Raw genomic sequence first — 22707 nt, 5'->3', positions numbered from 1 at the left:
ATTAAGTAACTTGTACCATAGTAAACTAAGAATAAAAAATAATACATTGCAAGCAGGAAAACTAGATTACTATTGAATAAAGAGTGAACACACATAGTTAATAAACAATAAAACAAATTATTACACAGACAAAATAAAGTGAGAGAAAAATATACTACTGCAAAACCATCAGCACATAAATGGGAGTGAATTGTTATCATAGCGATATGCGTAAATAAAACTGATTGAAATAAGGTGCAAAACAATCTTTATTATCAACTACCAGTGAGTGAACTTACAATGATTATTAAGCCTTAAAAAATTTCATATTTCTCCATAACAACAGTATGAAGGAAGTTATTATAGACCACATGATTCCACTGAACATATTGTTGCAGTAAAAACAGATTTTGAGGTTTTGAGAAAATCTCATTTCATTTTACTAATAGTTTGGTACTAACAACCACACGCCAAAATAGACATAATGCAATAGCCTACCTAAAATCAAAACTAAATCAGGTACAGCTTTGAAACCCAAACCAAACAATGGTCCCTCGTCCACAATGACAGAAAAGGAAAATGCGACAAACGCTACTTTGGTTTTACTGCAACAATATAGCAGTGTTTCCCAACCATCTTATGCTCTGGAGAGAAAGACATTTCCATGCCATCACAGTCAAAATCACCAAACCTGATCTGTAGGTGACCAATAGATATAGGTACTTTCCAACTATAGATTAGAGCAGACTATGGGGGTTCGGTGTAGTTTCGTACCACAATAACTTCTAGTGGGCGTGGCGCAACAATTTTTCCATACGTCATTCCTAACCCCCACTTGACTACGTCATCCAAAAATTGTGTCACTATGACGTCACAGTGACGTAATAAAGCCCGCCAAAATATACAAATAGTCCTCCCAAAACATGCAGCTGCTTAAACGGAGTTGAGCAAGCTCTTTCTCTCGTTGCAACGATCCCAATATGGGAGAGATCGCTGACGGTAGTGAGTTCGTTATCGTCTGCATAGATGCCGTTTCGGGTAATCGTAGCTATGCTTTGGCAAGCTATATGATGTGACTGTGATGTCGTGGTGACATGATTTTTGGAAGGCGTAGTCATGTGGGGGTTTGGAATAACATATGCAAAAATGATTATGCCAAGCCCGCGAGAAATATGTGTGTTACTAAACTACACTAGACCCACTATGGGTAGGATTATTAAAAATAAACAGAACATTGATTAAATGCGTTAAAATTAGGTTGTTACAAATAGGTAATCAATCAGTGCTTTAGTAGACACATTTTACTCTGCAGACTCTGGTTGGGAAAAATGTGGTAGGCCTACAGTAATAGATGTTTCTTTACTAGATTGTAGATATTGTTAGTTGGGAACATCGTTATGAACAAATATCAAATTGAAGTGCTTATCAGAAAATTTTTGAAATATGATTTGAGTTTTCAAGAATCATGTAGGAACTTATTGAAAGCATTATATGCTGACTCCATATCAAAGACCATTTGTCTGACTTGGCTCTCTTCTAATTCATCAGATGCCGCCATAGAATTGAATGTTGTCAACCATTTTTCAACTTTAGCCTTCCCTTCAAAATTAGATGGTAGCGTGCTCATTCTATGCATACTGTCTGCAAGATCTTTCAAATCAGGATGTATTTCATCCATCGCTTTTATTTCAAGTCGTAGTTTATCCATAACCGTGATGAATAGTGATACAATATCAGCGATACATTTACTCGTGTTGCCTTTATCGTCTTTCATAGTGATGGGTCGATCCTCTTTGATTCTTTCCAAAGCTGCGGGACAATCCTCTAGCTTGTACTGTTTTACAAATTCATCCAAAGTAGGAAACTCCGATTGAACTTGTTTGAAGGCAGCTTTGTATTGTACCAGTAATCTTGAACATGCTCCAGTATATTCTTTCGCAGTGATTGAGTCTTTAATATAAGCCTTCTCAAGTGCTTGTAGGGTCTTTACAATAGAATAAAGCTCTGATAAATTATCAAAGTATTCGCGTTCCCTTGCAGTGCTATATAATTTGACTTCTTGATACAGTTCAGGTCTGCCTGCCATTTTCTTGTATCCAAAATTTGGTGTATATTTTGTATATTATGATTCTGGATAATATCAATAAATAAACATACCGATACCACTACATTTAATCATATTTGCATATGACAGCACCTTGGAAGTTTTTGCAAAATTACCTCCCCGAATTTAATCGTACCCGAGTGCTTTCCTGATTTCTGTAGATAGGTGCATTTTAATTATACTCCAATTTATGATTGTGTTCCGGTTAGCTTCATTTGTTTTACTGTTTTCTCTTTTTTGTTATTTTGATTCAAGTCAGGGCAGTAAGGAGACTATTATATAATGATTCATTTCTATCTCTCAATGAGAAAATAGGATCGATCCATACCAGGATTCGAATGTCGGGTGAGAAATGAACTAAACCAGTGGTTCCCAAACTGTGGTGAAGATTTACCGGGGTCCCCGAGGTTATCGAATATACAAAGCAAAGTTGCTTTATTTGGCGATTAGCCGTTATTAATTAGGTGTCTGACAAGTATGGTATTGGTTGCCAGGCGGCGTCTTGGCCGAGTATATCACACTTTAGTTTTCGATCAGTCGTAAAAGCGCCTTGTTGATTCGCTCACGTGTCTGAAATCTACGAGAAGACTATGTGTTTTTGTCCACATCGCCTCCACATAAAAGTGAACATTTTTGTATAGCAATATTACGTATTTATTTGTCGTTTCATACATACAGACATAATTTTAAAGCTTTCCGAGCAGTCTAATTCAAAACCACAAGTTTTAGCATAATGTTAAAAGGTGTAGCAATTTGATGATGTGATTCCGTACCCGTTTTTTTCTATCTCACTTTCATGATCGGTTTTACTTTCGAAATTATATATTTGAGCAATCTGTAATGCGTTAACACTGAAGTGAAAATATTTAAGACACTGTTGAAATATACTAAATATGATTTTGAATTTATGTATATTTAGAAGCAATCTTATTATTTCCTAGGTATCATCGAACGCTTACTTACAATCTACCACATTTTATCAAGTCTGTCTGTTTCGCCAAACAACCCCTTTAATTCGGATCTAAAAGATTTTTACACCGTGATTTTCATATGGTGGCGTGTGTTATCAAATCTTTAGAGGTTTTTCCGGCGCTTTGCCGGACTTGTCCATATAATTTTTGGGCTAATGTCCATCGTCAACGTCCACTTGCAGTCGAGATAGGTACATTGTTCCCATTGAGGTAATTAACCCTGCTAAAACGCTTAAACTGATACACTGATTTTTGAAGTTGCTGAACGTTTCTAGTTGTGGGGTCGCAAGTATCTGTAGGCTTTGATTTTATTGAAAATTGGGGTGGCGAAAAAAAAGTGGGAACCACTGAACTAAACTATGTGTAAACTCAATATAAATATTTGAAATATTAGTAAAACATCTAGTCTAGAGTAATTCAGTAATTGGGCAAAATTCGGACCTCCAGAAGTATGTGCACCAAAATGGCGCACAACCTGAACATAATATGTGTACCAGGTTGGGTTCATCTTGGTGCACATACTTCGGGAGCGCCCAAAATTCAATATTATTTAGTAAAAATCTACTCAATTAATTACAAGTCATAAAGTGAATAGGTTTATCTAATCTCAAACATTTTGAACAATTCATTATGATCAATTACTGAATTCGGAAATTACAGAATTATTTATCACTTGTTATCGGGCTTACCGTAATACTGTAACATGTTTAATCTCTATTTTTTTAGTTTGACAAATTTTCCCTCGCCTTATCACTGTATTAAAGTATTACCACCTATTGTTGTACTGACTGACCTACAGGCAGACAGGCTACAGCCTGTACAGTATTAACTCTAGCCACTGTCATCTCACGGCAAGAGCATCCATCACCTGTCCTAAAACATGAGTTAGCCGTTATAACTGTATGAAGAGTTAGCCGCCAGTCCGATACTTCGGGGCGAAGTATGCGATTTTCAGTGGTGTTTAGCTGTTTACGGCGAGTTTGTAGCATACTTTCTCGATTATTTTTTTCTAGGGCAGGATTCTAGTGTTGAAATGCAAAATATATCAAAATTTAAAGAAAATCCAATTGGGAGAACATATGATAACAAAATAGCGACCCTCAAATATGTGGACACGAAGAGCAAAACAAAATATTTTATCATCAAACCTCCGAAAATCATGCGGTACCATACGGTAACTTGCCTTAACGTACCGGGGCTGTAAGACTGATATTCGATCGCGGAACTGCTTGAAATAAGTTAATAGAGTTCCCATGAGTAAAAAAATACAGCGAAATTTTGTATGAAATATCAGATCTCGTGGGATTTATAGAAAATTCAGGAATGAATAAAAGTAATATCGAGAGGCCGTGGTTCGCCATATGGATAAGCCGTCTTATCGGCTTTCCTCTCCCTCGGGATAAATATGTAAATCCTGTAAATCCTATTCTTCTAGCGAAAAATCAGTTTTTAGCCACTGAAAATTTTAAAGCAATTTGTTCAGTAACAAAGAGAAAAGCGATTTTGTATAACGATAAATTCTATGTCAAAGAACAACAACAACATAATAACAAAACGATCCATAGGTCCATTACGTGTCCAACACAAACAACATAATAATAACAAAACGATTCATAGGTCCACTACGCATCCAACAAGAACAACAACAACAACATAATAACAAAACGATCCATAGGTCCACTACATGTCCAAAAACATTTTGGGGTGGTATTAAGCCAACCAGTAAGTTAGTAACTGTGGTATAGGTGTCGCTGCTTGAAGGGTCAAGAAGTCCCTCGAGACTCCTGTCGCACAATTAACGTTAATACCTAATACGGGAGTATATTTTTCTGCATTACATTAGTGACAGGATTTGATCTTTTGTTGTTATTAAACACGGAATGGACCTATTTATCGTTTTGTTATTATGTTGTTGTTGTTCTTCTTGGTATTTTTTTTTCTTATCGTTATGACAAAATTGCTTTTCTCTTTAACTACTGGACCAATAGTTTAGAAATTTTCAGTAGTTGAATATTGTATATTTATATATTTTCGCTAGAAGGCTATTACTTTTCTCTATTTCAAATATTTCTGTGAGCTCTATGGGATTCGCTTTGTGTGTTATGACGCCATCAAAATTTCGTACCTTTTGGCGATTCCACGAAAGCATATCAGAGTTGCTCGTGTTCAGCGAAAGGCAGTGAATTTCGTGCTTAGCAAAAGTGGGAAGTATTTTATTGGGAACGGTAGACTGCGGTACCTGATCTGCTAATACAAAAGTGACTCGGATCAGTTGGTATTTCGATTCACGTTGAAACTGAATCATGAAGAATGGATCATCGTATCAGGACCATTGTCCGCCTCCCGATGCGGATGCTGCATATGATTTTCAGGAAATTGATGATAAAATATTTACCCAGTTACTGGTACGGTAAGTTACGGTACCGCATATAATTTTCGGGATATTGCTGATAAAATATTCAGTTTTGCCCTCCGTGTCCACATATTTAAGCATAGCTCTCTCGTAATCAAAATATACAACCACGTGCGCTTACAAATACTGATAGCTAATTTTAGCATAGTCTATCGCAGGTTTTCCAGGGCTATATAAGTATAAGTATAAGTTTATTTCGACTCCATAATCAGCATAACAATAAAATGAATGCTAAAAATAAATAAATAAAAACTGATTATGAAATCAGGAGAGCGAACAAAACCTTAGATAAGGTTTAAAACGTACAGAATGTATATAAGATGGAAGGTTTTGCCAAGAAGATGTGGTACGTGTTCACTCACCTAAAATAATTGAAATATTTCACACACGCTCACACGCACCCACACACACAACCATATAGAAGTTATTAAGTAAAGGGAACATGAAAAATTACATACTGGTAGTTAATAAAAAATAAATAAATAAAAATTACTTGCCACACCATACTAATAAATTTATCATGATTGCCACTGCCAAATTGATCAATTTTATAAATGGGAGTGAACAGTAAAGATAAACTTTTATAAAAAAATATAATGTCAAGCTGATCATAGATGGAGTCAAATGCCAAAATGCCCAACCAAAGTTGCCAGAATTGGGTGCATGAAGAGGTGGGCTAGACCACTTCATTGCCCAAACTAGAGCCTATTATTGCCAAATTATAGTCCAGATTGCAATAAGTATTTAAATCTATCAGTAACTTTATAAGTATGAGTAATTATAATTAATTAAGGTAGAAAGACAGGGTATAGGAATATGTTGGTTGCTAAGGTTATAAGGTTTTTTTTTCATTCTCAGATATTGACTTCTGCAAGGATAAAGGAAATTAGGAATAAAGGAATTAGTATTGTTATTTCACAGGATCATTTCTTCATTTAATTATTGTGGCGTAATAGATGTCAATTCAAGTTTATCGTGGATGAGACATCAGCCTGCGAATTTTGTTGTTGTAGACACCATTTATATTCAATAAACTAGCCATTGTATTGATCATCACAGAACGACCTAAAAAACAGAAAATAAATCTGCGAGTAGGATATTCAAGGGTTACATATTTGGAAACAGCACTACCCTACACTTTTGTTTAGAATTAAATATGATTTCGAGTAGATATTGATTATTAGTTATCTATCTATAAAACGCTAGTTCAAAGACCAGAGTTGAAATATGGTTGGGACACGGGGTGAATTCCTCGCAAACCATGCAGAAACTCTCAAACCACACTGACCATTCGTATGTTGGCCTTCACATCATCTTCACAGCAGAACCTCAACCTAGGATAAAATTTTGTATACACACAAAACAAATCATAGAATACCACAACAAATTAAAATGAAGGGGAGAATCCAATATATCTCCACTGGTCGCCTAATTACAATAATAGGTACAGGAGCTAAACTATACGGTCTACAACCCTCATAAGGTATCACACCACCCATATAGAAACAAAGATCATGCATGTGTAATGTCAAAAATCCAACGTTAAGCAAAAAGGGAACATGCGCATGCAGATGTCAGAGTGTAAACAGCCATTTGAAAAATAAATAAATAAAATAATTTGCTGTGCATGCTACAGAACCCGACACACCAACATTAGATGTAGAACAGGTGGAGAGAGCCGGCTGCCGGCTCAACAACAATCAGCAGCTGCAGGAGCAATAGCAATATTGTAGCTGTTTAATATTTTCATGAAAATAAGTATGTGCAAGTGAAGAGTGTCCCAACTTTCTATCATGGTCATTCATGAAGGTTCAATATTTTTTGTGTCCGAGCTATCAAAACTTTGTAGCTAATTACATACGAAAGAGTATATATATCAGTGTGGTTATGGGAAAATAACTTTTAATATTTGGATACCAAGTACGACTTAACTTGTTTCTGAAATGATTTTTTGGATTTTAATGACTTCAAATTCAAGGGGAGAGAGTTCCATAGCTTAGGTCCATTATAGCATAGGGCATGCTGGCTCACAGATTTACTCATAAACGGTATAAATAAATTGGAATTACTTCTTCGATTGGAGGTGGTTTTGGTTAGTATGTCGTCAAAGCAGTTTGACAATGAGTTGTCATGAAAATCATGGCAGCAACTGCCAAGTTCTTTTTTGTTTTACCAATAACATGCGACATTTGTGATTTCCATGATAGATTTTCATCAAAGATAACTCCTAGAAATTTTATTTCTTTCACTCTTTCAATTTCATTGTCATTGAGCAGTAGTGGTTTTGAACAACTCACACTTTTATGCTTGCTTGGGTGGAATAATACAAATTTAGTTTTGTTAGCATTAAGAGATAATTTGTTAACCAACATCCAGCTATGAATGTTGGTCAGTTCTAATTTTTATTTATTGCAGCTAAACTAAAGCTTAACGTAAGATATAATGACAATCAATGTTTCCCCGAGCATCGATTTCCTTGTTTATTTCGGTAACAATGACTTATCAGCAGAAAGTCAGCGATGATGTACGGCACTGGTTCGGCAGCAATGTACGGCAGCGGCAAGGGGTAACTGGGCTTTTGGTAATTCGATTGAGGGGTAACGATATCAAAAAGTTTGAAAACCACTGCTGAATCGTACGGTAACAATTTGTACAATCGCTCAGAGAGATATCCAAGCACGGTTGTAAATATTGGCTCGTTTTCGCGATTTTCCATATTAATTGGCCTATTTTTAGTAGTGTTTCCAAAACTTAGTTGTAATTTAATTGTCATTATGTCCTCCGGAAGAGCTTTTCTTTAGCTGCAATAATAAAAAAAATGGTCCCGAGGGAAGCTTTGATACACTAGACTAAAATTAGCTATCAGCACCTGTAAGCGGAGCGTGGTTAAATATTTCAATAAAAATGCTGGCTTTTACCATGTACACCACTTAGTAAACGTCCACTCTCCAAAACGCTATCAGAATAAGCATAAAAAAATTCTTAAGTAAAGTATAGGGAGAATTTTTCCAGGGTCAAAGTTTGGGGAAACGTTCATCAAATAACATCATTTACAACTGATTTTTTGAAACACAACAGAAAACTATTGGTTTTTATTCTTTTAGCCTTTCGAGAAAAATGAACGAGAAAAAAAGTTCCGTGAACATAGGTGCCGAATGGGAGAACCACAATAAAATATCTTGGTGTTTTCCTTATTTTCTGTCAAAGTTTTTATTCATTATGTCTTGTATTTTCCATGCCAGAAAAAAACAAGAATTGGAAATTTATTAATTTGTACTTCGAACTATGTTCAAATGTATTATTTTTTCATAGTTATATTTAAATCTATTCATTGTAGATTGTACTGTATTAAAATATTATTTACAAAATAAGATTATGGTCGTTGCCTTTTTGCCCTTTTGTTTTCATTTTCTCAAAATATGTGATATGTTAATATATAACCGCTATGAATAAATTGGGTCTCTTTATCATGCTGATGATATTGTTACGGTGGAATTCAAATCAATTACATCACGGTTAGGGATTTGTTCAAAACGAATTGCTAACAATTGTTTTAAATCAATTTTTTTTTGCCTGTTTTGTTCAAAATGACTGTAGGCCTACTATTTGATTTTTTTGTATTAAATAGGTTGAAGAAAAATGGATGTAAAAACTTGCCAAACGCTTCTTATTTGCAATAAATTCTTCAAAACGCCACAAATAACGATAGAGGCTCATGCACGCCTTTTCAGGCTGTAGCTCAGTGGTTGGCGCAGTAACGTAACGCCATTTCGAAAACGACCCTGCGACGAAACCACCTTGCGAAAATTGAAATGCGATCGAATAAACGAGTTTGTATAACTTTGAAAAACTCTATCGCTCCAACCTTAAAAACAAAGCTTGCTAAGCATAAATTAACCGAACAGTATTAACCGTAATAATGCCTTCATTTTATGAGAAAAATGTCAATACATGAACTCGAAATCCACATCATGGCGTCATAACAGATTAGTTGAAGCCCAATATCAAGACGTAAAAAAATTGTTCAATGACCCAAGATGAATAATCCCAAATAATAAAAAAACTGTCTGAAAAAAGGTTGCGCCCAAAAAGGCCCCTTATCTGCCGGACTAATATAACGCAATTTTTCATCGGCACGCATGCGCGTATTTTGACATTGAAATTTACAAATTGACACACTGGAAGCAAACGTTACCCACCCCCGATGTAGATTGAGAATTTGAGATAGTTTATGAATTACTGTACGTATTATATTCACAGGTAAATGTATATGTATACACTGGCCATCGACGACGTTGATTTTTGCGATTATAGAGAGATATAGTTGGAATTTATTTAAAAAAATATTGCTCAGTTTGTCAAGTTTTTTTTTTTGATAATCTGCCGCCAGGGAAGATTCTCTTTCCTTTTACATTAATATTTGAATATTATTTTTATAAAAAAGGTATTGGATGCTAATTCTGGGTTGAATATACGAATTTTGGTCGACTGTCCGTGTTGGTTACTTGTCTTTCATATTTATCGTTCGACATCAACTCGCTGACTCAACTTAGTGATTGGCTTAACTGCAGGGTTACTAATGGTAGCAGCCAGCGAAAACATCTTTTCCAAGAAACAACTCGAATAAATGCATAAAAAAATGAATCATAATTTGCAGCAGGCGTACCAATACTCTGTACAACCATGGCTGCGAAGTACAGCAAAAAACATTAATTTTACTATTATTGCGTCAAATGCGGCAATACAGAGTATTCATGATTAGAATATACAACAGACTACAACTTAGCTAATTTAGAATAGGCCTCCACTATAATGACGGAATTATTCCACTTCGCACATTATCAAACCAACGTGCCTTTCGTTTTATTGAATTGAAATATTAGTTCACATTGCTACGTCCAGCATACCTAGAAAACTCAAGTTGAGAATATAACGGTTACCAGTATATCTTTCTATTCAAACACTGTATCGAAATTGAAACTAGTATGGATTAAATCTGTAGAGAAAAAAAACTTTCTGACATGAAAAAACGCAGTTGTAGACCCGCGAAAAGTGCGCAACAGGTTTCAGATTACCAATGAAAAGGAATAGGAATGCGTCAGAAAACGTGCACCGTTCTAGTGATCAATAGAAAATGAGGACATTTTTTAAAACCTAAATAATGATCCATTAGAACCGATACAACAGAGTCATGAAATTAACCATCATAATATTCTCTTTTACTGATGCTTATCATAAATATAAAACGTCAAAAATACATTAAGAATAACCGCATAATAACCTAAAATTTGCAATTGGTATCGATGACTATTATATTCATATTAATAAAACAAAATCGTCAATAAAAACTGGTAAATTCCAAGCAAAAGAATGCTACGGATTGTTTTGGTGATGGAATATTGACCATTAATTTAATTGTCCCTCAAAATTAGTCAGTAATATTAAAGTTTCTCATAATAGCCAAACCAATACTCATAATAACGATATAAAATAAAACTGATTATTAAAGTCACACACCCTGTCAAGCAGACAAAGTAAATGAAAAAAAGTATGGTTACATAAAAATAGTCTGAATATAAATCGCAAACCTGCAGATAAACAAAAAATAAAGGAATGGCATCAAACGATCGAACTGAACAACTCTGATAAAAATCTTACACTATGAAAGAATTCCAAGAAGGACATTTAAAAATAAAGTTGAAAAAAACAAAACACTGCCGATGCAGCAAACCTTCTTAAAATTTTTCGGGAAATGCATTGTAACATTATAAAATTGAAATTAAAAGCAGCATGTAAAAATAATTGGACCGCTACTGTTGATATTTCATGTAAGACCAAACAAAGAAATTTGTGCCCTTGTGCTCTGGAGGTTTGGAAGTCTAGAGAGCAAACCAAGATTTTTGAATTTGATATGAGCTCGGTTAGAAATGTACTCCTTTTATTTTAAAATTTTCTGATTGTAGCAGCCAATGAAAATAATCATTACATTTTCATCATCATTACAATAACAATTATAAATTGCTTAGAACATCTCACTGATAAAAACCAAACCAAAAAACACATGATATAATTGACCGATCATCCATTTTTTTTCTGTTCAAATTCACTGCTTCATCTAATACATCAGCAAACACTTCAAAAAAAGATCAGCTATTTCATTCAAAAAGAACAAGAAAATTGGATTCATAAAGTCAAATACAAACATGGCGGTACCATCATCATAAGGCACAACTTTCCTTAACAAATAAAACATAACGATGGAACAGCCTGGAGAAAAAGATATTTCATATTGATGAAAGAATTTTATACAATAATATAACCGCAGCAAATAATTGATATTTTCAGTTTACAACAAGAAAAACATGAAATGAGGGTGATAAATCCTGCTTTCATTTGTGTAATCGAAATTTCCTCAATTTTATTTTCAATATTAAAATGTCACAACAAATAAATTAAATCTGGAAAATGAAAATTTATTGTAATGACTATGCTTGCTTTTGGGTTTTGGAAAAAACTTTAGATTAACATCCAATTTTCTTCAGAGGTTTATATTATATTTTTAAAGTGTAAAAATCTAATATTGTTTCAATCAGGTTACTGACAGTATATTATAACTGATAAAGGAATCTCATTACACAAATGTTTTTGCTCACAACAACTCAAATACGTAATTCCACAGTGAAAGTACGCAACATGAACAGACGTAGAACAAATAAATGGATACCAGCATTTATTTTACAAGGATTACGAAGGTCTTATATTTACTGAAAGCTGAGACTAAAATTCTAAAGATAACTTGTTTTGATAGAGTATTTTGGTTAGACTTCACATCTGATCAGATCATAGAGAAAAACTTAGGATTAACTGAGAAGCTTAATTTAATAAATTTAAATTTTAATACTGGTTAAGGACTATCATCAACTTTGGCATAACAAAAAAGTTTGGACGAATTCTATAGACTCCACTTGATACAATGAGTCTATATCAAGTAGTAAACCAAACATATACTATAGAAGTTTCACTTCAAACCAAAATTATTCCTCATCAACATGGAGTGGGAGAGGAAGATAGATAAACAGTTTAAAACATGATTAAAACGAACGAAGATAATGATAAAAAAAAACAGAAATACCAAACAGAAATAGACTGTAGATCTCTTATATATAAAATGCAGGCAAACACCACACAATATCATTCTTTATATTAGCAACTGGATACAGATGCCAAACTTTTGCATTTACTACTAAGCTGCGGAAAATAATTTTATATATACTGCATAAAATTGCTGCAGTCTCGTTAAATGCATGATTGACTAATTAACTGATATAATTATGGACTAGCTCAGCTGACAGATCCATACTCAGTAGGATCCTTGTGCAGTTAATAGATGTATGTCCCATCATCCATCATTAAAAGAGCGCATTACATAAAATTATTATCATATTGAAATCTGCCTTTCATATGGTTCAGTTACCAAGAGAGATGTTTTTGTAATTCCAGAGTGAACATATATCTATGAAAAGGTTAAAAATATTTAAAAATACAATTTTTCTTCTTGTAATTTAACGAGTGAAACAAATATGTCATGATATACTCAGTTGTGGTTACTTCATGCACTTATTGTATATTTGTCCGCCAGTAAGCAGTAGAAAATAAGGCGACAATAATAACCATTTGTTCGAGTTATTGTCAAATTTGGTGTTACAATATTGTACAACAATCTTTTTTCTCTCCTTGAGTTTCCTCTTGTGGTTCCGAGTCCCAAGTTTGGAATTCCCTGCCGAATAATAGGATTAAAATTCAGATAAAAATATTTAATGTGGACTCTGCACACATTTTCAGTAATATATATATAAATACTATATCGGCGGTGTGGCTCATCGTGGTAAGCGTTAGGAGTACGCTCGCCACCGCACCTCTGATTACTCAGCGTGGGTTCGCAGGTTCGAATTCCCTGCATGGAAAGTTATGTGAGAGCGGATCGCTGGACTCCTCGCCGCTGCAGGGTGGTTCACGTAAATGCGGGTCGGTTACAGCTTCCTTCACCATCAAGTTCATGCTTCCGAGAACAAATAACTGGCTAACAAATCGCATACCCGACATGGACTGGTAACCGGACGAGAGGCCGTGGTTCGCCACATGGTTGAGCCGTCTTATCGGCTTCCTCTCCCACGGGATAAATATGTAAATCCTATCCTATCCTAAATAGCCATTTCTACATAGCTAGTTTATAACAACCTTTGTGATTTATCACATGCTAGGTGAGATTAGGATATTGATATTTTTTTCGAAGGGTATTGACGTATTGTAGTAGGCTTTTTAATCTGTTGAAGTCCCTATGTAGCCCCTATGTATGAGACACTTATGAGTAAGAAATAGCTGCTACTTTTACTTGCTTACTCAAATTTTTAAACCTTGAGTAAAAAATTGGGAATAGGCTCAATGTTGCATTAACCAGAGCTTGATATGAGTAACTGTGTCCACAAAATAACTTTACTCGGAAACAATAACTACGGTTGTACTATAGATTACTACTGGCATTACTAATGTATGTAACTATGAAATATACAACATTATAATCATGAATTAATAAACAAATATTTGTGTCAACAAAAAAAGAATTCATACCTAATTCTCCGAACTAGATCATAATATGCTTGCTCGACATTGAGCTTGGATTTTGCACTAGTTTCAATGTATGGTATACCAAGTTCTTTCGCTCTCGCTTTCGCTTGTTCTTGTGTTACCTAATGAAAGAGGTCAGATAAACATTAAGTCCTTCACATACAAAATTATGGTAAAAAATCCAGAAAAATACAATAAACCTAGACAATCTTGCTTCATAAACAACAATTCCAAATATGATGTAAATAAAGAATGAAACCATATTTTATCAGAAAATGACTTTATTAACCAACTCAGATAATATTTTTTCATCATTTACATTTGTCAGAAAATGAACTAATAAGTACTCAATACAATCTCACCCTTCTCTGTGTATCCAAGTCGCATTTATTTCCGACTAAAATCATAGGAAATTCATCTCTATCTTTTACTCGTAGAATTTGCTTATGGAAATTATGAATTTCATTGAAACTACAAAAAAGAAAATGGAATCATGGAGCATTCAAAACTCAGTTGTGATGGGCTCTGTAGGTTGGTTATAAATATTTCGAGCCATCATAATAGGACCTAAATAACAAGTACAGGGTGTTCATAAAGTCCTTAGTCCGTGTTAGAATTTCAAATTTTGTTTTTAGTTCTCAATAATCTTAGCCGGGTTGTTTTTTTAGAAAAAGTGTTTTAAGTTTTTTTTACTTAAGTTAATATACCTTTATATATTAAGTTTTATGAAAAACTTAATGTTCATCAGAGCGTAATAATGATTAATTTTAAAATTAAGACAGCATATTTAAAGTATGGAATTCTATCAAAACTGACCTTTTTTTATTAAACTATTTCGACTAACAAATCATATTATGCCCAATAATTCATTTATAGTGATAGGCTATTCACTGAACTGATATTGACCATTTGAAAGTGACATAGCTAAGTGAAGATAATGAAATGTGTGATTGCATGCCATAGCACCTTAGAAGGAAGTCAGAAGCGATTGATGACTTGTAAGTGAATTTCGTAAATTCAACGACAGGCATGATGTCATATCCATTTTTAAAAGGATTCAACCCACATGAATTGTGACTACGTAATTAAACGTGATGATCACGCATAAAATCGATTACCGGTTAAACAAATAAAGTGAAAATCGCACTGTGGATATTGTGTGAATATGGACACAATTTTTCCATTTGTCTAAATGAGATTATAAATTACCTGCTTTCGTCTGTGACTGAAAAAACAAGTAGAAAACCCTCTCCAGACCTCATATATTGCTCACGCATAGCACTGAATTCTTCTTGTCCGGCTGTGTCCAGAACTACAAAAATAAATGGAATTAAAAATTTCAGTAATGTAGGGTGGTAACAACAAGCAGAACATAATAATATAAATGAAGAATGTATGTAAAATTTCTGAAGATAAAAAACATAAGCTCCAGATTAAAAACACAAAATTTATAAACGGTATAAAACTTTTGTTTAATACAAGATTTATCCAGTTTTGAGACAAAATACAGAGTTGATAATAATGATAATATTGTTCTCTCAAAATTGGGAATGAGTGTGAGAAAGATCAAAGCCGACGTCAAGAATTAAAATCAGAATAATATTAATTGAGGTTGTGAATTTACCCTGTAATAGTTATCTGATGACGATGTGAATGCTTAGTTATGCGTGAAATATAAAACCAAACTTCGTGTGTCCGCTTTGTATACCCACTTATACTTGTAAATGAATTTGATATGTAATTGAATGTCCAAAATTGACTTGATTAACATTGAATTACGACAGGTAATAGTTTGCAGTGATTAAGTAAAGTACGTTATGATTCCTAGCGGAATAAATGCTATGAAAATGATTCATTTTTTGTATTAGTAATTTAATTTTGCGACCATAATAGCACTAGATGTCATTTAGTATTTGCATATATCCTTAAGTCGAGGTATTTCACCAAATGCACGTTCGAGAAACAAATTTTTAATGCACCAATTTGTTATATCCCCAATTCTGTATTATTATGAAAGTTTCACATTGCAATATATATGACATAAAAAACAAGCATGATAAAATATTGAAATTTAAAGATTCCCTATGCACCCACACATCCTGTCTAAGTCTAATCATCTTACTGCTTAGCACCCACATGATAACTGCCAATTTCCACTTTCACCTTTTGTTTTTCCTAACTTGTGCCAAAGTTATGAATCATAATTAACAAGCATTAGCACAACACTGTTATCATTACTAATATATTTTATGGATTACAGGTCATTTTGTTCCTAAACATCAACAACCTTCACATTTGCACCTTATCAACATTATGTAACCCTCAATGTATGTATATATATATATATAAATAATATTCACTCATTGATTTATTAACTCAAGTGGAGACTATATTATATGGTAATAACTGAAAATTCAACAAAAAATCAATATATGAATATTACATCACAAATTTGTAAAACCAATTGTGTTCAAATCCCATCCCATCACCTCGTCAAGTATATAATGAAGAATCAGGTAGTCGAAACCAAACCGAAAAGATTCTTGTCTTTCCAAAAATACCAGCTCATTATTAACTAACAAGCAGCGATAGCTTGTACAGGTTATCGTCCGAAGCAATGAAGCAAATAAGCATTGTATAATAAGAATTTAAACCAAATCAGAAATTAGCAATGTCCAAAATATAAGCTGCTTTCTAACAAGAATTCGCTGTGTTATTCAAAATCAGAATAAATTACATTGTGACAATCTCGGATGCAATAAATATATTGACAGAAATCCGATTTTCACCTACTCAGAAAAGGATAAAAGTCCTACATTTCAATAATTTCCCAAAGTAGTGGTCAGAGATATTCAGAATGAATCGGACACATTCAAAAGTTGGTATATTCGACACTGTAAATTCTTGTTATAGGAATAATTTAAAATAGTTTCATTTGAGAATCTGTCATTTGGGGCATTCAATGTCTGATGCTTTATACAAAAAATCAATTGGAACAACTCAAATTCAGCTTATATCCAATATTTCATATATATCGATTCAGACTATATTCACTAGAGTAAATATTAGGTTTCGTCCATTCCTAGTAGGCATATATATTTATAGTAGGCTACTACATGTGTTGCAAGAAACCTATGGACCTTTCATATGCAATAGTGTATTCAAACCATTTTTGAACAAATGCATATATAAGAAAGCATTGTTGAAAACACTAGGCTTTAGGCTTTGCTATTTCATCAGATGTCAAAAAAAACCTAGTCAGAACATTTACCAAACAAGATTTGAAATTCAGAAAAGCAAATTTTTGCCGATATAATATTTACAGACCCACGATATTTTGAAATCTATACTGTCCAGTGTCTGTCTGCAAAGTGATATATAAAATAATAGTGTACTCACTATCAAGTTTAGCAACTTTATTATCAATAACACATTGTTTTGTATAAGAGTCTTCTATCGTTGGATCATAATCTTGAACAAAATACGACTGAAACAAAAAAATAAAAACTGTTAGTTCACAGTATGAAAATAGCAACATATGGAGATGTACATGCCACAAAATTTGTGTAAAAAATGGAAAATCCTACAGATTTGACATAGTTAAACAGAAAGAGCGTCAAACGAACAAAAAAGTATAATAAGTTAAATCACATCAGAGCTTTAATACTGAACATGTATAGATTATAGATAACTAGATATATTATTGGTAATTATATATTGACACAAAATAGATTATCAAAAATGTTTAATAACTCACCTGTATAAATTGAATAGTTAATGCACTTTTTCCGACTCCACCACCTCCAACTACAACTAGTTTATAGGAGGTTTGTTCAGCATTAGCTGCCGCCATGACAGTTCAAATCTGTCACATAAAGTTCCCCTGTTTCCTAATAAATTAATGTGTTGACCTCGTTTTATGACGAAATACTGATATGTCTACTTTACTAGTACAAAGCTCTTATAATCAATAGTGACTAGGTGTTCCCATTGTTATATAAAACCTGTAAAATACATATACATACATGTATATTAAATCAAAATTTTTGAATTTTATGAAGTAGTGCACACCCGTGGCTTAGCAACAGATGGTCACCTATACTCAATCTAAATTTTGCTTCATACACCAACTGTTGCAGTATCATTGTCTATAATGGAAATCTGAAGTCATGGCTTGCCACCAAAGGTTATCAATCATTACCATATTAAACAGTGAAATGAACCAGACCACTAAGCATTACGACTTCATTAGGTAAAGGCTGTAAATACAGTACACAACAACAGTGTACCAATATTACGACAATGTGTTACCTGCCTCTGAATTATTATATGTCATAAAAGTAGGCAAACTATAACACAACTACCATAAATTGAATAGCAAACAAATCAGTTTTCTCTTTATAGAAATCGTGAACATTAATTTAGTTTATTAGTCTGCTCAATTAAAATTAAATCATCAATAAACAATAAAAAAGGTAAGTCAGCTGCAAAGTATTGCTCACTCCCTGATGGTTGATAACTATAGGGAAATTCAGATTGCTGTTTTTTCATTAATATTTTCTTTCATAGAAATAAAAATGGTAGCAGATTCTAATAATTTTCTTAAAGAAATAGTCCTTTAGCAATTAGATTGCAAAGTTCAATAACTCCAATAACATAGCAGTTAGAACACAAAAGAGTATTTTGTTTAATAAAGGGTTGAATATTTATTCTCATATGATGTTGTCATTTTGAAATCTACTCGAAAGTCCTAATACAAGCAATTGGCTCCATAAATACACAGAAGAAATTGATATTAAATTATGATAAACCACAAAAATGTTATTTCATTTAAGATAATCCTAATATGCAATAGCTTAGTCTGCAATATCAGGTAACAACAAGTGATATTCTTGGTAGTGGTAACAGTCACATGCAGGCGTCAGGCACGCATTAGCCAGGAACTACATGATTCATTGAATGAGTGTATGAATTACGAGAAGCAGAGCATGTAGTACTGACTTCCTGAACACATAAATCATAAAATAATGTCACAAGGGGTATGTATGCTATCATCTGAGCTAAATTTAAATTAATTCAATTTTCAATGAAAAAAGGTTAATTTGAATATTAGACCTTTATTGCTTGACAATGGCAGTACAATTTATAATCAAATGATGTGAATATAATAGATATCAAAGATCACAATATTTGAAAGAGGCAATTGGCAAATTCTTATTCATAAACGAAAGGAAACAATGATCAGAAAGAGACATAATCCATCGCAATATATCGAGCTTTCTCACTTTGATAGAATTGATAGTTGATATACATAATTTCAATTATAGTCAACATTTCTCAATGTTCTATATATATGTAATACAAATCGAATTTTATATCATACTGCATACAGTAGAATTTTACCAATTTTGATAATAAGATGATGGCATTGTTTTAGTCATTTTATTTACACCATTAAATAAATCAAGGAAGTCAAATCATTGATTAATATATACCAGTATTCGATATGGAAAGTTATTGATTCAAAAACTATTTTTAAGAGTTTAATCGATAGATTGATATTGTCTTTGAACTTACAAAGTCCCTTTAATTCAGTCCCTGGCAAAATTTACTAATAAAGAATTCCATTTAATTAATGCCACATACTACAGATTTATTTTTCATAAGTAATTTATAGTCACTTATTGGTGTTTCTTGGCCCTCAATAGAAGTGCGAATATCCCTTGATATAACAGTTACAAGCACCAATGATAACTATAAATAAAGCAGTTTATATTATATATAATTTAAATGTATAGCATGAATGTACATTGCTTGTCCTATAAGTTCAGTTATAAGTTCATAGCCTTAAGTAAGTGCAAAAATTATTCATTTTGTGTGAACTGAAATGAACAAAGGATCTTCGACTCTTTAGAATATTCCTATCATATACCCCACATATATGCTGAAAATAGTAATTAAGAGAACAATGCATCTGACGTAAGATATAAACTAGACCTTTATATATACACAGTAAGATAAAATCCCTGGAGAATTATGCAAATATGGGAAATTGACCAGTTCACTCAACTCTAGTACAAGGAATTTGATGCATATGCTAAATTACACATGCTTTTCAGCTACACAAGATCAATACAGTTCATGTAGGCAAGCAATACCTATATCCTTGAAGGATGACAGAACATGAGAGCCATTTAAAATTTACGCAATCCGAATGGTGTATTTTTTAAACTATTGTAAACTTCTTACCATTCTGCCTAATACTCAAAATGTGTCAATAACACAGACAAATTTGAAGATTGCCTGAATCTGAGAGAAGATTAATAATGTGATGCCGATTTTACATTGAAGACAACAAAGAACAAACAAAGAGCGATTATGAACCTTGCATACTGAACACAAAGTCGTGGGTACAACCCATGGGGTGAAATTGCATGTCTTCTGATATATTCAGCTGTACACTTTCTTTCATAATACTCTGGTACTATTTTCCAGCTCTGCTTCGCAAATACAAGAGCACTACAAAATACAATAATGCACATCTTGCCATTAATTGGTGATTATTACAGCGCGCTCAGTCACAAACCCAGACTCAAAACTATTTGAGTGAGGAAACTAGTGACAGTTAATAAACAACCATGACATTACAAATATGTCCAAATGCCAGGTTGACAAATTTCTTTTGTTACAAAGTCTATCAAAATCTTATATTAGTGTTTGGAGATGATCTGCATTGCACAATGTTACAAACTGATATAGATAGTTGCAGATGTGAAGCATCAGCAAGTATTCTATTGCTTTATTAAAAGTGCAATATTTATAATACCGGTACTTAAAATATTGTATCAAATATATTTTGGTACGATAGAATAGAGGTGTTGATATACAAAAATGGGCTGGATTGGAACCCACTTGTCAAATAAAAGTACATACACTTGAATGCGCCACGATATAGCATCTAAATATTAAAAAGAAGATACAAAATTGTATTGATATTCACATAAGAACAACATGCATTGAGAAACATATAACCATGCCACCTGTATATTTGCAATAGAACAATATTAAATGTCACACACCCTATAAAAAGGCATGATAGAAATATGACTACAAAACTAAATTTAAGTAATATGAATACAATTTCTTTGTTTTTTATTTTTTTACTGCATCGTCACTCTAAAAATGACTCTTTACAGTGAACAAATTAGTACATAGGATGCTGAACTTGGCAGGGCTAGCATAGGTGAATTATTATACCATGATTAGGTGTTAGACTCGGGGCTAGGGCTGGACAATAGACAATGCAAGTACACTTAGAAATCGGCAAGAACAACCTGTTATTTATTGCGACAAACAAAACATATTTTACTATAATCAAGATAAATTAGAAATGACACAACCTTAATACTTCATTATGTAAATAAATGTAGCTAATACACACAAAAACTGCTTTGTTACAGAAGCTCAAAGATAGGAATTTAGACTCATATAAATGGTGATTTTTTGTTGTTTGAAAATATTGAAAAATCTCATTATACCAGATAAGACAAGCCCTAGTATAATGAGAGCATTGATAATATCAAAAGGTTCAATAGGAACATATAAATATAATAAAGAGATGTCGATGTTTGAAAAAATTCAGATTTTTCAGTAGTTGGGTACAGTAGCCTATTTAAACTTCTAAATCCAAACTTCACTGAATTATTTTAGTTGCAGTACGACACAGTTCTGTTACTCCAAGAATGGCCCCCACATTAAAAGACAGCAATTATAACAGTGAGTGAACATCCCTTCTTAACGAGACAGTCTGGGCCTCCATATCGACACAAATCAGCAATCCGCACTCTGCGATGAACTAAAAGGCAGCACAATCTTAAAACATCACCATTCCTCAGAAGAAAAAAAAAAATTTCTTCAATGGAATAAATTTTACCAGAGGCCAGAGCATTCGAAAGTTTTTACCAAACAAATTCGATTTTGGTCATGTGATGGCCGAGACACCTTGCGATTTATTTAAATTATTATAGAGACAAGTAGGCCGCGATCTGACACATCTGCCATCGTGCCAGACGTCCTCGTCTCAGAGACAAATAGAGTGTTTGTTTTATTGAACCAAATGTCGGGACATCTTGAAATTGATAAACTGTGCCCTGTCACAGGATACTTACATGGTTATTATTATTTTTAATATTGAACAAGATAACATGATCCTGGTACTGGGCAGAATTAGCTTTTCTCCTTTTCAGAAAATATGGAAGTCCTTCAATATTAGTATTCGTGTCATATTTAGACTAGTCTATTATTATTTGAATTTGATGCTGACATAAACCATTATTTCTAGTAGCCTATGAATTTCAGCTTTATTGTGGAATAGAAAAGTCTTAGATTCGAATCATAATAACACAACTCAGTACTGCAGTTCGATTGAACTGTCTTAAGTTATGGCTTTCCTCTCCCCAAGCCGCCAAGGATAAATGCCGTAAGTTGGATTTTTTGCCAAAAAGACGTGGTACCGCACCGGCACATACACATTACTGCATTAACACAAACAACCACACACATGCAGATATATAATAAGGCAAAAAAACACAAGAAACTACAGATACCGGTACCGT

General features: G+C 33.3%; 2 protein-coding genes across 2 annotated transcripts; both read right to left on the bottom strand.

The window, feature by feature from the left end:
* Positions 1-25: 25 nt before the first annotated feature.
* On the bottom strand, positions 26-2213 carry LOC120330954 (vacuolar protein sorting-associated protein 28 homolog). The gene has a single exon (XM_039397948.2). It carries the CDS (start codon positions 2063-2065, stop codon positions 1436-1438), a length of 630 nt encoding a protein of 209 aa, XP_039253882.1. The 5' UTR covers positions 2066-2213; the 3' UTR covers positions 26-1435.
* An 8190-nt stretch (positions 2214-10403) lies between these two features.
* LOC120330687 (ras-related protein R-Ras2-like) lies at positions 10404-18093 on the bottom strand. Its single transcript, XM_039397574.2, has 6 exons — positions 17850-18093; positions 17492-17579; positions 15302-15404; positions 14455-14563; positions 14096-14214; positions 10404-13244 (listed from the first exon to the last, which is right to left on the bottom strand). Exons 1-6 carry the CDS (start codon positions 17943-17945, stop codon positions 13169-13171), a joined length of 591 nt encoding a protein of 196 aa, XP_039253508.1. The 5' UTR covers positions 17946-18093; the 3' UTR covers positions 10404-13168.
* Between the last annotated feature and the right edge of the window lie 4614 nt (positions 18094-22707).

The sequence above is a fragment of the Styela clava genome, chromosome 6, assembly GCF_964204865.1.
Source record: "Styela clava chromosome 6, kaStyClav1.hap1.2, whole genome shotgun sequence".
Taxonomy (NCBI): domain Eukaryota; kingdom Metazoa; phylum Chordata; class Ascidiacea; order Stolidobranchia; family Styelidae; genus Styela; species Styela clava.
Note: the sequence above shows the minus strand (reverse complement) of the source record. Positions and strands in the feature narration are given on the sequence as shown.